Raw genomic sequence first — 13,477 nt, 5'->3', positions numbered from 1 at the left:
GGGTCTGGATGGGGAGAAACAGGCTCAAGCTCAATCCCTCCAAGACAGAGTGGCTGTGGATGCCGGCATCCCGGTACAGTCAGCTGAGTCCTCGGCTGACTGTTGGGGGCGAGTCATTGGCCCCGATGGAAGGGGTGCGCAACTTGGGCGTCCTCCTGGATGAACGGCTGTCTTTTGAAGATCATTTGACGGCCGTCTCCAAGAGAGCTTTTTACCAGGTTCGCCTGGTGCGCCAGTTGCGCCCCTTTCTAGACCGGGATGCCTTGTGCACAGTCACTCATGCCCTCGTGACGTCTCGCCTGGATTACTGCAATGCTCTCTACATGGGGCTCCCCTTGAAGGGCATCCGGAGGCTGCAGTTAGTTCAGAATGCGGCTGCGCGGGTTATAGAGGGAGCCCCTCGTGGCTCCCGTATGACACCTATCCTGCGCAGACTGCACTGGCTACCTGTGGCCTTCCGGGTGCACTTCAAGGTGTTGGTAACCACCTTTAAAGCGCTCCATGGCATAGGGCCGGGTTATCTACGGGACCGCCTACTGCTACCGAATACCTCTCACCGACCCGTGCGCTCTCACAGAGAGGGACTCCTCAGGGTGCCGTCAGCTAGGCAGTGTCGTCTGGCGGTGCCCAGGGAAGGGCCTTCTCTGTGGGGCTCCCCCTCTGGAGCGAACTCCCCAGGACTCCGTCAACTTCGGACCTCGAACCTTCCGTTGCGAGCTCAAGACGCATTTATTCATCTGTGCAGGACTGGCTTAGATTTTAAATTCATAGATTTTAAATTTATAGGGGTTTTAAATTTGGTTTTAAGATTTATATTTATATTTTTTAATATTTGGCATTAGAATAAGTTTTTTAATAGTTATTTTAATTGTATACAAATGTTTTATGTGCCTGTGAACCGCCCTGAGTCCTTCGGGAGATAGGGCGGTATATAAATTTGAATAATAAATAAATAAATAAATAATAAATATTTCCCACACAAACATCAACCCCATTAACTAATTAGCAACCCAGCCAACCAATCAGCTTGCAACAGCTAGGCCAGCTATTCAAAAAACTCCATTAACCAATCAATATGTAGCAACACAACCAACCAATCAGCTTGCAACAGCTAGGCCTGCAATTCAAAAAACACCTCCCACCATTATTTATAGAGAAACAGCAGTTAAAATCCACACTTTGCTCACATAAGAACAAAGCCAAAGCCTGAAGATGATGAGTGAGATCTCATCAAAACGTTGCCTAAATACTTCCAATCTTACACGGGAAAAGACCTGAACATACCAAAACCTGCATACATATACCCTTGAAAACCAATGAAAATATATGTGTGTGTGTGTGTGTGTAGGTCTTTGGTTATTCGGGTTTTCTCCCACGTAAAATTGGAAGTGTCTTGGCAACATTTTGACAAAGTCTCATTCGTCATCTTCAGGATGGTGTTTACAGCTTTGTGCTTCTAGGAGCAATGTGTGATTGCAGCTGTTTCTTCCTTTTAACTGCTAGTGGGGGTTTGAACTGATTGGTTGGGGGTTTGGCTGTGCTCTGATTGGATGGTGGGGTTGGCTGTGCTCTGATTGGGTGGGGGTGTGTTCTGTTTAGGTGGGGGGGGCTTGGTTGTGCTCAGGTTAGTCTGAGTTGCAGGGGGATTTGAGTTGGTGAGCGGCATTGCAGTTGTTTGTCTTCATGTTCGTGGTTGTGCTACATCTTCATGGTGGGTGTCAGTCTGCTGATGTATGGATTGGAGGGGTTTGAAATGGCTAATGATGCAGCTGCAGTCTGGCTTCTGGTCCATGGTCGTGCTTCATCATCGGTGTGGGTTTGAGTCTGCTTTCCGCATGGATGTGTGGTAGTGACATGCCGTGTGGCACTCATGAGTATGGGTCTTGTGTCATTCTTCATGTTGGGGACTCGTTTGTCAATAAGGGCGGGTTTCCAAATGGCTGGTAGGCGGAAGGTATCATCTCGTTTATTCATGCTGTGTGGGCGTTTTTCTATCTCGATGGCTTCTCTGATTATTCTGTTGTTAAAGTGTTCAATTTTGGTGATAGTTCTGGTATTTTTAAAGTCAATTTTATGTCCTGTGGCTTTAAGGTGTTGGATCAGGGAAGAGGTTGGTTCCTCTTTTCTGACTGAGTTCTTATGTTCTTCAATGCATGCACTTATTCTTCTGTTGGTTTGTCCAATGTATGTGGTGCTGCAGGCGGTGCATGGGATTTCACATACTCCTTGATTTTCTAACTCAATTTTGTCTTTGGGGTTTCTTAGGATGGTGGATATTTTTTGGTTTGTGCAGAATGCTGTCTTGATGTTGTGTTTGTGGAGGATCTTGCTGATTCTGTCTGTGGTGCCTTTTATATATGGGAGGAAGGCTTTGCCATTTTCTTGTTCTCTGTCTTGGATTTTAGTGGGGGTTTCTTTATGGATTAGTTTAGTAATCTTATTTCTTTGGAATCCAATCAACCAAGCACAACCAAGCCCCCCCCCACTTAAACAGAACACACCCCATCTAATCAGAGCACAGCCAACCCCACCATCCAATCAGAGCACAGCCAAACCCCCAACCAATCAGAACACACCTCCACCCAATCAGAACACAGCCAAGCTCCCAAACAATCAGTTCAAACCCCCACTAGCAGTTAAAAGGAAGAAACAACTGCGATCACACATTGCTCCTAGAAGCATGAAGCTGTAAACACCAGCCTGAAGATGACGAATGAGACTTCGTCGAAACGTCACCAATTTTACGTGGGAGAAAACCTGAATAACCAAAAACCTACATACAAACACCCGCAAAAACCTCAGAAAACACACACACACACACACACACACACAAACAAGAGACACAGCAAGAGCCATATTGCCATCATAGTACAAAAAGGAGGAATTCAAAACATGACTCTTCTACTCTCCCATCAATAGGAATTTTCTGATGTGCCTTACTTTCTAGCATGTTGTTCATCTGACTTACCTATCTGTGCTTGCTATACGTACTATTTCATTTGTGAAACTCTTATTCCTTTATCCCCTACATAGTCAAACAATCACCAGTGTCACATTGTATTTAGGTGTTAAGAACATTTCTATCCTAACTTTTAAGTTGAGGAGAATTCAGTCATTCAGTCCCCGGCCATCTTTATGGCCCCTGGAAAGTTTTGTCCTTTTTTTCCTGAATGTGCTTGAGTTCATAAATTACTCTCTATCCAACATTAGTCTTGAAGCTGAAAGATGTTCTGAGAAAGATGCATCTATCTTTATTAGGGACATTTCTTGAACAATTTCTTGAGTGTTATCTAGTAATATAAGAAATTAATGTCCTGGCACGCTTCAATTATTTTTTTAAAAAAATATTCAAGATCTCTTTTCTTCAATTTTTTTTTTTTTGCCAAAAAGATGTTGGGGAATAAGCAAAGTTAAATAAATTTTGTAGTGCATCTTTGATTTAAATACCTATTTAAGAAATAGACTACTAAAGTTTTTATTTTGTAGATTGTGTGTGTGTGTTCTTTTTGCAAAAATCACATTACAAGGCTAGGCAATTAAAAAAACTTTTAAAAACATAAAAAGATGGAACAAGATGTAATTAAAATTAATTCTGAAGATTAGTACACAGATCAAGTGACTTAGGTAGTATTACAAATGATATACAATTTCCATCTATTTGTTGCTAATTTTTCCTGTTGAAAAAGGGGAAATTGGCCACAGGCAAATGGAAATACTTCATTTTCTGCTCATAGTAGCATTTCTGCTATTGCCAAGGCCTTAATATGAAAATAGTTGCTAAGCATGAACAGCATGTTAGTAAAGTTATTTTTGGAAGCTTTGTTTAGCTGTAACCAGACAATCTATGACTCAATGGATCATCATTTCATATTCGTATACTGCATGAATCAAAAAGAGGGCTGTGAAAATATTTACAGATCTCTCACATCCTGGACATAAACTGTTTCAACTCCTCCCCTCAAAACGACACTATAAAGCACTGCACACCAGAACAACTAGATACAAGAACAGTTTTTCCCCGAACGCCATCACTCTGCTAAATAAATAATTCCCTCAATACTATCAAACTATTTACTAAATCTGCACTACTATTAATTTCTCATTGTTCCCATCACCTATCTCCTTCCACTTATGACTGTAACTTTGTTGCTTATATCCTTATGATTTATACTGTAATTGATTGTTTCCTGATTGCTTAATTGTAGCATATGATTATCATTAAGTGTTGTATCATTAAGTGTTAAATTTGTACCCTATGACCATCATTAAGTGCTGTAAGTGTTGTACCTTGATGAAGGTATCTTTTCTTTTATGTACACTAAGAGCATATGCACCCAGACAAATTCCTTGTGTGTCCAATCACACTTGGCCAATAAAAAATTCTATTCTATCCTATCCTATCCTATCCTATCCTATTTCATATTTAATTAGCTAGACAGGGTAAAGAATGACCATAGGTGGGCAAAAAAGCAGTGGAGTGAGAATGATCTCTGACTGCCTTCTGGCTTCACCACTGAATTTCCTTGAGGGAAGCTGCATCCAGTATTGCAAATATTCCTTCCTTCCTCAAATTCCTACCAGCTTCCCCATTTAATTTGCTTGTGGGAAGCTTTCAAGTCAGTGGAGTAGTTGGGAGAAAATTGTAAGTTCAAGGTGGTCCCTGCCCAGTGGGAGAGGGAATGAGTGTGCAGTGATGCAATATGGATCTGGAGCAAGGGGTGCTTGAAGGAATAGAGCTGGCTGGGAAGGATACACAGGGAAGTGTGAGAATGTCATGTTACTGGAGAGAATGCATGGGGGTGTGAGAATTGCCACACGTGTCAGGAATGGCAGGAATGCAACGTAGAAATGTGCATGAGAGTATGGAAGAGATACGCATATTGGGAAGTGTGTATGGGATGTGATGTAGATGGTAGGATGCATGGGGATGCACAAAAAGTGCTGTGGGTTAGAAAGAATGGGTGAAGGGCATGAGAGATGTCACCCACTTGGGGACAGCACAGGGATATGACACAAATTGAGGAGCAGGTATGGGATATGTAAGTCACTGGCATGGAGTGAGTGAGTGGTGGGAAGTATGTGTGGATGGGGAAATCTTATCTGAACAACTTAATAATCTTCCTTCTGGCTTCTGGCTTGACTGTCAAGGAACACTCGAAATGGCAATGATGTGGTCATGGCTGACTGAACAATGTGGTACACTGAAGCAGCAACAGCATGATGGTGCTAAAGTGGGCACAATTTCCCCAAATTTCAGTCCCACAGAAGTGATGGGTCCCAATATTCTGTAAATTAGCCCATTTGAGGTATCTTAATTCAAAAAATTGTGGCTCTCTAAGGCATCTTTTCTCCCAGCTGAAGGTTACAAACAGACATGAGAGTTTTAGTAGTATGTAGATAGAATGAATTAACTGTACTTTGGAGAAAGGAAGATAAGCTTATTACTTTAAGATGACAGGTTCTTTTATATCTGGGATTATATGTGATTTAAAATGGCCAAATGTACATTAGAGTCTCCAGGTCCACTCTCCTTTCAATAATTCAATTTTGACATCAATAGCACTTAAACACAGCCTGTCCACAATTTATGTAATGCTGAACTTCAGGGAATATTGTATTATTATTTTATTTTATTGTACTAGATATCAACTGCCAGAGCTTTGCATACAGGGGAATGAATGGGTTTTATGGAGTGGTTATTCCATTACTAAGTGTGGCTAAAGGCTCTGAGCATTTGAGATAGGTGAATGAACAAATTAGAAAAAGAACATTTAAATGAACTGTGCAAACTCTTTTTAGCAGAAGGAATAACAGACACTTTTGTCAAAATCGTACAGCTAAAGAGTTACTGGATGTAACTTAAAATAATACCTTGTTTTGTTTAAGGGCTCCCTTCTCCTTCATGTGAGGACAGTCCTTCCCTGTAACAATTGCTTTTATATCTGCCACAGACACTGTATCAGATAAGGGAAAAAAAAGGAATTTAAGAAGGAAAGCACTTGGCATTAAAGAGGCAAAATGAAAGTAGTGCTAAAAGTGATATCCCTAATACCAGGATAATCAGGAATTAATGGATTTTACTGTCAAATGTACTGATAAAACTATCAATATCCATTTTTGTTTTCCAGAATCTGTGGAAGTGAATCTGTTCAAGCTGACTCATTAATCACCCCTGTTGATTTCTTTGGGCTAATTCCCTAGTAAGTAGAATATTAACATAAATGTTGCTTTTTCTTTGTTCCAGAACTTAGTCCTTACACAATATATATATCTATACATGTTTGTGTTATTTGTATATTCAGGTTTATTTTTCCTCTTTACTGTAGGAATTGTGTAATAATTTAAGTCTTTTTTGTATATCATGACTTTAGCAAATAATTGTTAAAAAAACAAATTCATGTTTGTATCACTTTAGATAAAATATTTAGACAACTACTTTCTATTAGTTTAATATTTGTTTCTTTAGAAAAAATAAATGCCTTTAATCTAAATACCCTTTATTAAAAACAATGCTTATAATGCAGTCAGAAAATAATGTCAGCATACAGCTAATTGTATTTATTTTACTTATTTATTCAATTTACTTAGCTGCTCATCTCACTATTATTGCAGGCGCTTGTAATAAAAATATAAAAACACAAAATACATAAAATAAAAATAAAAATAAAAACACATACAGTAACTTCCACACATGATCTAACCTATTATTCATATAATCATGCAACCATTTGAGCAGCTGGCAGGGTGAAAGACTAAATATTTCAAATTTCCTCTCTCAGATGCCTCTGCTAGTTTAATACATTTTGGCTCTGCCTCTTTGCCTTGGAACAGAAATCAGTTTCTGCTGCCATTAGTTTTGCACATCTGGAATAAACCTCTCAAACCTCTTGATATGGTACTAGTAGGTCACCCACATTCTGTATTGTTTTCTGGCAAATTAAGGAGAAGCAAAAGGGAGAGAAATGAGATTTTAGAGACAGACCAGTCTTATAGAAGATACATAAAATTAATCTGTTATGACAAGAAAGAAAAAATGGGAATGTAAAAATCCATTTTCAGTATTAAGCATTACCAACAATATATTTCAAAAGCAAAGGACATAAAAACAGAACTGTTCAAATCACATGCAATGTCTTTGCAGACCACTGTGGTGATAGTTTGCTTTTATTTAGAGAAAGGTCACTGGCGGGAAGTTCCTCCTTGCATAAAGAAATATTGAGTTTGTGTACATACAGATGATAAACACCAGCAATAAAACATTAGACTTTAAGCACACAAAGACAACATAAAATTAATGTTATGCAATGTTTCTAAATTTTTCCTATTCCTGTAGGGAATAGGCTATCCTTAAATCCAATTCTACTTTTCATTCAAACTGTTATCTAGAAATTCTGTGGTAATCTGGAAATTCTTCTTTAATACGAGGGTGGAAAATGCCAATAGCTTTCTTGCACCAACAAATGTCCCTGCCACCTGAGCACATAGCTTGTGATTTAGTTTTACCTGGAGTTCTGTCTGTAGTTCCAGTAGTCCCATACAGAATGAAGAGTGGAGGCAAATCTAGCTTTTGCTTATGTATCTGAGAGAAAGTGGTTCGGTGGCTTTGTCAGGCATGATAGCTGGGAGAGGGCTACTCTTAAACTGCTTGTAAATAATTGGATAACGGTATTTTTCAGATGATGCATTTCTTCTACATTACATAGCAGCTTTTTCAGATCCAGCCACATATAATAGAAATCTTTATTGTTAGTTGCGAAGTTGTGTCTGACCCATTGTGACCCCATGGACAAAGTTCCTCCAGGCCTTCCTGTCCTCTACCATCCTTTGGAGTCCATTTAAACTCATGCCTACTGTTTTAGTGACTCCATCCAGCCACTTCGTTCTCTGCTGTCCCGTTCTTTTGCCCTCAATCTTTCCCAGCATTAGGCTCTTCTCCAGTGACTCCTTCCTTCTCATTAGGTGGCCAAAGTATTTCAGTTTCATCTTCAGGATCTGGCCTTCTAAAGAGCAGTCAGGGTTGATCTTCTTTAGAACTAACTTGTTTGTTCACCTTGCAGTCCAAGGGATTTGCAGGAGTCTTCTCCAGCACCAGAGTTCAAAGGCCTCAATTCTTTGGGGCTCAGCCTTTCTTATGGTCCAACCTTCACAGCCATACATTGCAACTGGGAAAACCATAGCCTTGACTATACACACTTTTGTTGGCAGGGTTATGTCTCTGTTTTTTAGTAAGCTGTCTAGATTTGCCATAGCTTTCCTCCACAGGAGCGAGCGTCTTTTAATTTCTTGGCTACAGTCCCCATCTGCGGTGATCTTGGAGCTCAGGAAAATAAAATCTATCATTGCCTCCATTTCTTCCCCATCTATCTGCCAGGAATTGAGAGGGCCAGATGCCATGATTTTAGTTTTCTTAATGTTGAGTTTCAAGCCAACTTTTGCACTCTCCTCCTTCACCCGCATCAAGAGGCTCTTTAGTTTCTCTTCGCTTTCTGCCATTAGAGTGGTATCATCTGCATATCTGAGGTTGTTGATATTTCTCCCGGCAATTTTAATTCCAATTTTTGATTCATCTAGCCCCGCCTTTCTCATGATATGCTCAGCATATAAGTTAAATAGGCAGGGTGATAGTATACAGCCTTGCCGGACTCCTTCCCCAATTTTGAACCAATCAGTGGTTCCATGTCCAGTTCTCACTGTTGCTTCTTGACCCGCATACAGGTTTCTCAAGAGACAAATAAGATGGTCTGGTACTCCCATCCTTTTAAGAACTTTAGCATAGTCAATGAAGCAGAAGTAGATGTTTTTCTGGCACTCCCTAGCTTTCTCCATGATCCAGCGTATGTTGGCAATTTGATCTCTAGTTCCTCTGTGTCAGCCTCCACTCCAAACTTCGTATCTCTTTGTACTTCTTATATTTAGTTGTTAGATAGCATAGGATTGAATTTGTAATGTACATAGCTATTGGATTCAAGTTAAGTAGAGAGGGACCTTTAAGAGTGTCAGTCTGACATAATTAAGGTGGGAGGGGAGATTGCTAGTTTGAATTCAACAGGAATGTTTGGCACGAACTCTAACGAACATTGCATTCCTGATATGATTGACAACCAGAGACCTGCGGAAGAAGATTACCCCGGGACCCCGGGAAGGAGCTGGCATTGGACCAGACCTGATGACCTATTGGAAAAGGGGAGGGAGGAATAGGGTGATACAGATTGTTAGCCATATTTTGTCTCAGATTCAACTTTGCACCGCTAAGCGCAGCTGCTATCCAGATGTATCTAGTAAAAGTACTTTTCTTTATTTGCAAATGAAGTCAAGGTGTATTCTTTCCTAGATATGATCAGAGGCAGCCTGACATTAAGTTAAATCTCACAGCATGTCGACCAACCAGGATTTTAACCAAAATACCGAGGGGGTCGACAGAAAAAATTTGATGGAAAGCAAGCCAGCTGCTGGACTGGGGGAGGCGACCGGAGGTATTTCTTCTGTCAGTTTTAACCCTGAGCTGGAGAAATTGCAGTTGGAAGAAGAGAGGAGGCTACCGGACTTCAAGGAACCTCCCTCTGGAGTAACTACAAGGAGAAAGGAGAAACTACGCAGTTTTTCCGAGTGGATAGAGGAGCAGAAAATCAGAGACAGCCTCCAGCTTGAAGAGGCATTGCGTCTATTTCGTGAAGTGAAAGTAAGGCAAGCTGCTCGCCAAAGGTATGAATCCCCTATTCAGTCCTCCCGGTGGGAGGGAGAAGAGGAGGAAATAAATACAAAGGGGCCAGCTGGAGGAGATTCCCAGGGCGGAGAGATTTCGGAAGGCCCAGAGCTAGAAACCCCCTTCCCAGAGGCAGCTGAATTGGATGGAGAACGCATGCCACCTGCTGACCAAGCGAGGATGCGCAGGGGAAGGAAAAAGCCAAAAATTCCCCCCATATCAGAGAAATTTGATGGAAATGCCAAGGAGCTGGAACTGTTCCTGGCGATAGTGAATGACCACATGATAGACTGGGGGGAAGATTATTGGTCACAGGCGGCACAAGTTAGAGCTGTGACCCACAACTTGACAGGAAGAGCAGCTGCATGGTTTGTGTCGCTATATACCAACCACTCCCCCTTACTGCAAAACTACGAGCATTTTATTACTGCACTGAGGAGGAGGTTCGAGGACCCCCTGGCAGAGCAGAAGGGCAAAGGCTGAATGAAAACCATCAGGCAAGGGAGGAGACCGGTGGCTGATTACAGCCAGGAGTTCAGTGATTTAGTTCCCTTGATGAGAGGGTGGTCGGAGGTGACCCTTGTGGACATTTACAAAGATGGTCTGAATGGAGATCTCTATGAACTGTGTCGGGCACGAGCCTCTCCAACCACGTTGTACGGCTGGTACACCCTGGCAGCGGAGATGGAAATCGAACTAGTGAAATACCGTGGCAGAAGACAGCGTACTGGAGGACCGTACCCTGCCCATTCTCCTGGAGGCGCTTATAGGGACGTCCCTAGATCGGAGGGTGGGAGACAACGATCGACTGCGTGCTACAGATGTGGAAAAGAAGGTCACCGAGCGGTCGACTGTCGGGTGAAGCAGATGCCGAGGACGACCTCTGGTGGTGAAAAGGAACCAGTGAAACCCACGGCTAAGGCGCGAAAGCCGGCAAAAGTGGGAGAAGGCGTCGCCAAGAAGGCCACGCCCCTCAGGGAGGAGTGCGAAGCGTTGACCGAAACTGATGACAGCAAAACCACGTCGGAGTCCGACGAAGATCTTCTGGCCTCTTTGAAATCCTGCCTGTACTTCTGGTAGTTCTCGATCCACATACTGCTGGAGCCTAGCTTGTAGGATTTTAAGCATAATTGTTGTGCCTCATCCTCCCTCCTCTCCTCAGCCGGGCCCCTCCCATCTCCAACCGGGCCTGCTATTAAACTCCGAGTCTGATAATGAAGATGAACGGCCTGTCATGCCTCCAGCCCCCGGCCCTGGCCCCATGCCCGGACAGGATGTCAGGAATGAACAAACAAACCTCACTCATACAGCGTGTTTTCCTTTGCTCAGCCATCAGAGGAAGTCAGCCACAGATTGGAATTACTCGGGCCTACTCCTTCTGACCCCTCCCTTTCTCAAACAGCAGAAGACAATTCAAAGTGGGAGGATCCTCGCTTCCGGAGATCTAAGAGGCGGCGCCAGCAGAAGGGAGGGCCAGGCCTGGATAAATGCTGAGACATGGAGCCACATCCCACAGCCTATATAAAGGACCTGCTTTTGGCATTCCAACTTTGAGTCAAGCAAAGTCTCATCTAGTTTGCTGAAGTCACACCTTGGACTCCTGCCTGCCCTGAGAAACCTGGAAGGAATTTGGCAAAGCTGCAGAGGCTTCGTTGCCACGCCTGATACGGACTTCCTAGATCCGGTCGTCGGAAGAGGAGTAGGACACGACAATAATCTTACAAGCATGTGAAATGAGTGCAATGGTGTGATAGTTTGAACAGTCTTTGGCATTGCTTTTCTTTGGAATTGGAATTTAAACTGATCTTTTCCAATCCTGTGGCCATTGTTGAGTTTTCCAAATTAACTGGCTAATTGGGTGTAGCACTTTTACTGCATCGTCTTTTAAGATTTTGAATAGCTCAGCTGGAATACTGTCTCCCCCACTAGCTTTGTTGTTGCTCAAATTTCCTAAGGCCCATTTGACTTCACATTCTAGGATGTCTGGCTCAAGGTCATTGATCACCCCATCATGGTTATCAGGGATGTTAAGCTCATTCTTGTATAGTTCTTCTGTGTAATTTTGCCACTTCTTCTAAACCTCTCCTGCCTCTGTTAGGTCCTTGCCATTTTGGTCCTTTATCATGCCCATCTTTGCATGAAACATTCCCTTCATATCTCCAATTTTCTTGAAGAGATCTCTGGTCCTCCCTATTCTATTTTTTTCTTCTATTTCTTTGCACTGTTCATTTAAGAAGACATTCTTATCTCTTCTAGCTATTCTCTGTAATTCTGCATTCAACTGGGTGTATCTTTCTCTTTCTCCCTTGCCTTTCTCTTTGCAGAGCTTCCTCAGACAGCCATTTTGCTTTCTTGCATTTCTTTTTCTTTGAAATGGTTTTAGTTGCTACCTCTTGTACAATTTTGCGAACCTCCGTCCATAGTTCATCAGGCACTCTATCTATCAGATCTAAAATCTATTTGTCACCTCTACTGTATATTCATCAGGGATATGATTTAGTTCATACCTGAGTGGCCTGGTGCTTTTCCCTACTTTCTTCAGTTTAAGCCTAAATTTTGCAAGAAGAAGCTCATGATCTGATCCACAGTCAGCTCCTGGTCTTGTTTTTAGTGACTGTATAGAGCTTCTCCATCTTTGGCTGCAGAGCACATAGTCAATCTGATTTCTGTGTTGACCATCTGGTGATGTCCAAGTGTAGAGTCGTCTCTTAGGTAGTTGGAAAAGAGTGTTTGCTATGACCATCGTATTATCTTGACAGAATTCTATCAGTCTGTACCCTGCTTCATTTTGTACTCCAAGGCCAAACTTGCCTGTTATTCCGGTTATCTTTTGGCTTCCTACTTTAGCATTCCAATCTCCCATGACGAAAAGGACATCATTTTTTAGTGTTAATTCTATAAGGTGCTGTAGGGCTTCATAGAACCAGTCAATTTCATTCAGGCAACCTGCGCACTTACAGCTGGGAGTCCGGCAGAGAGAGGGTCCCTTCACATGCCACCATCAAGTCCCTCCCCTCCCACAGGGTATGTGTATAGAATGCAAGTGGCCTGAAGGCACAAAGTCACGTGAGTGCCTGTCCCCACGCTCTGCCTCACCATGTCGATGTGGGAGAAGCTGGTGAGCACCAGGTCCTTGAGCTCATAGTCAATGCCGCCAGCACGCACCACCAGCACCTGTGCGGAAGCCACAGTCTGGGGCAGCTCTTTCTCCAGGCTCCAGCTCCAGCCATTACCATAGAGTGGGTAGCACACTCCCAGAGCAGCCGCTGCCCTGGCTGGGGTTTGGAAGCCGCAGAGGCAGAGTTTGGGGGAGAGAAAGAAAGACTTCTGCTGCTTCTGCTTTTGGCTGCATGCAAGGAAAGCACCAGAAGTCTTTCTTTCTCTCCCCCAAACTCTGCCTCTGCGGCTTCCAAACCCCAGCCAGGGCAGCAGCCGTACAGGGAGTGTGCTTCCCACTCTATGATGATGGTGATCTGAGACCTCCCCTTCCCCACTGCTTCTCTCCACTCTGACTGCTTGAGCGCCAACTGACCAGAGTTCCCACCAGTGAGCCTGCACGTCTAGTTTACTCTTTCCAGGCACCCGGCAGCAAGACACCCGGCAGCCGCGCCGACAGCAGTGCCAACACACACAGCTCGGGTGTCCCAGCCATGACCAATACTCCTCACCCATAGCTGAACTTGGCTGCCAGTGGCTGCCCTATGAAGGAAGCCCCGGGGCAGCGATGCTTGTGCTGGGGCTGCTGTGGTGGGCGTTTGGTAGTGCAGGCTATGT

General features: G+C 43.1%; 1 protein-coding gene and 1 long non-coding RNA gene across 6 annotated transcripts in view; one reads left to right on the top strand and one right to left on the bottom strand.

Annotated features, from left to right (window-relative positions):
* The window catches only part of ELMO1 (engulfment and cell motility 1), a 499,623-nt gene that overhangs the window by 6,266 nt on the left and 479,880 nt on the right, over positions 1–13,477 (bottom strand). For all 5 annotated transcript variants that reach the window (XM_058179684.1, XM_058179685.1, XM_058179687.1 and 2 more), the window contains exon 20: positions 5,872–5,954. In XM_058179684.1, the coding sequence (XP_058035667.1) occupies positions 5,872–5,954 (83 nt within the window). The remainder of the gene's footprint in view (positions 1–5,871; positions 5,955–13,477) is intronic.
* The window catches only part of LOC131196643 (uncharacterized), a 114,320-nt gene that overhangs the window by 21,167 nt on the left and 79,676 nt on the right, over positions 1–13,477 (top strand). The window contains exon 2 of the long non-coding RNA XR_009154792.1: positions 6,129–6,200. This is a non-coding gene — a long non-coding RNA (uncharacterized LOC131196643). The remainder of the gene's footprint in view (positions 1–6,128; positions 6,201–13,477) is intronic.

The sequence above is a fragment of the Ahaetulla prasina genome, chromosome 4 (assembly GCF_028640845.1).
Source record: "Ahaetulla prasina isolate Xishuangbanna chromosome 4, ASM2864084v1, whole genome shotgun sequence".
Lineage (NCBI taxonomy): Eukaryota > Metazoa > Chordata > Lepidosauria > Squamata > Colubridae > Ahaetulla > Ahaetulla prasina.
Note: the sequence above shows the minus strand (reverse complement) of the source record. Positions and strands in the feature narration are given on the sequence as shown.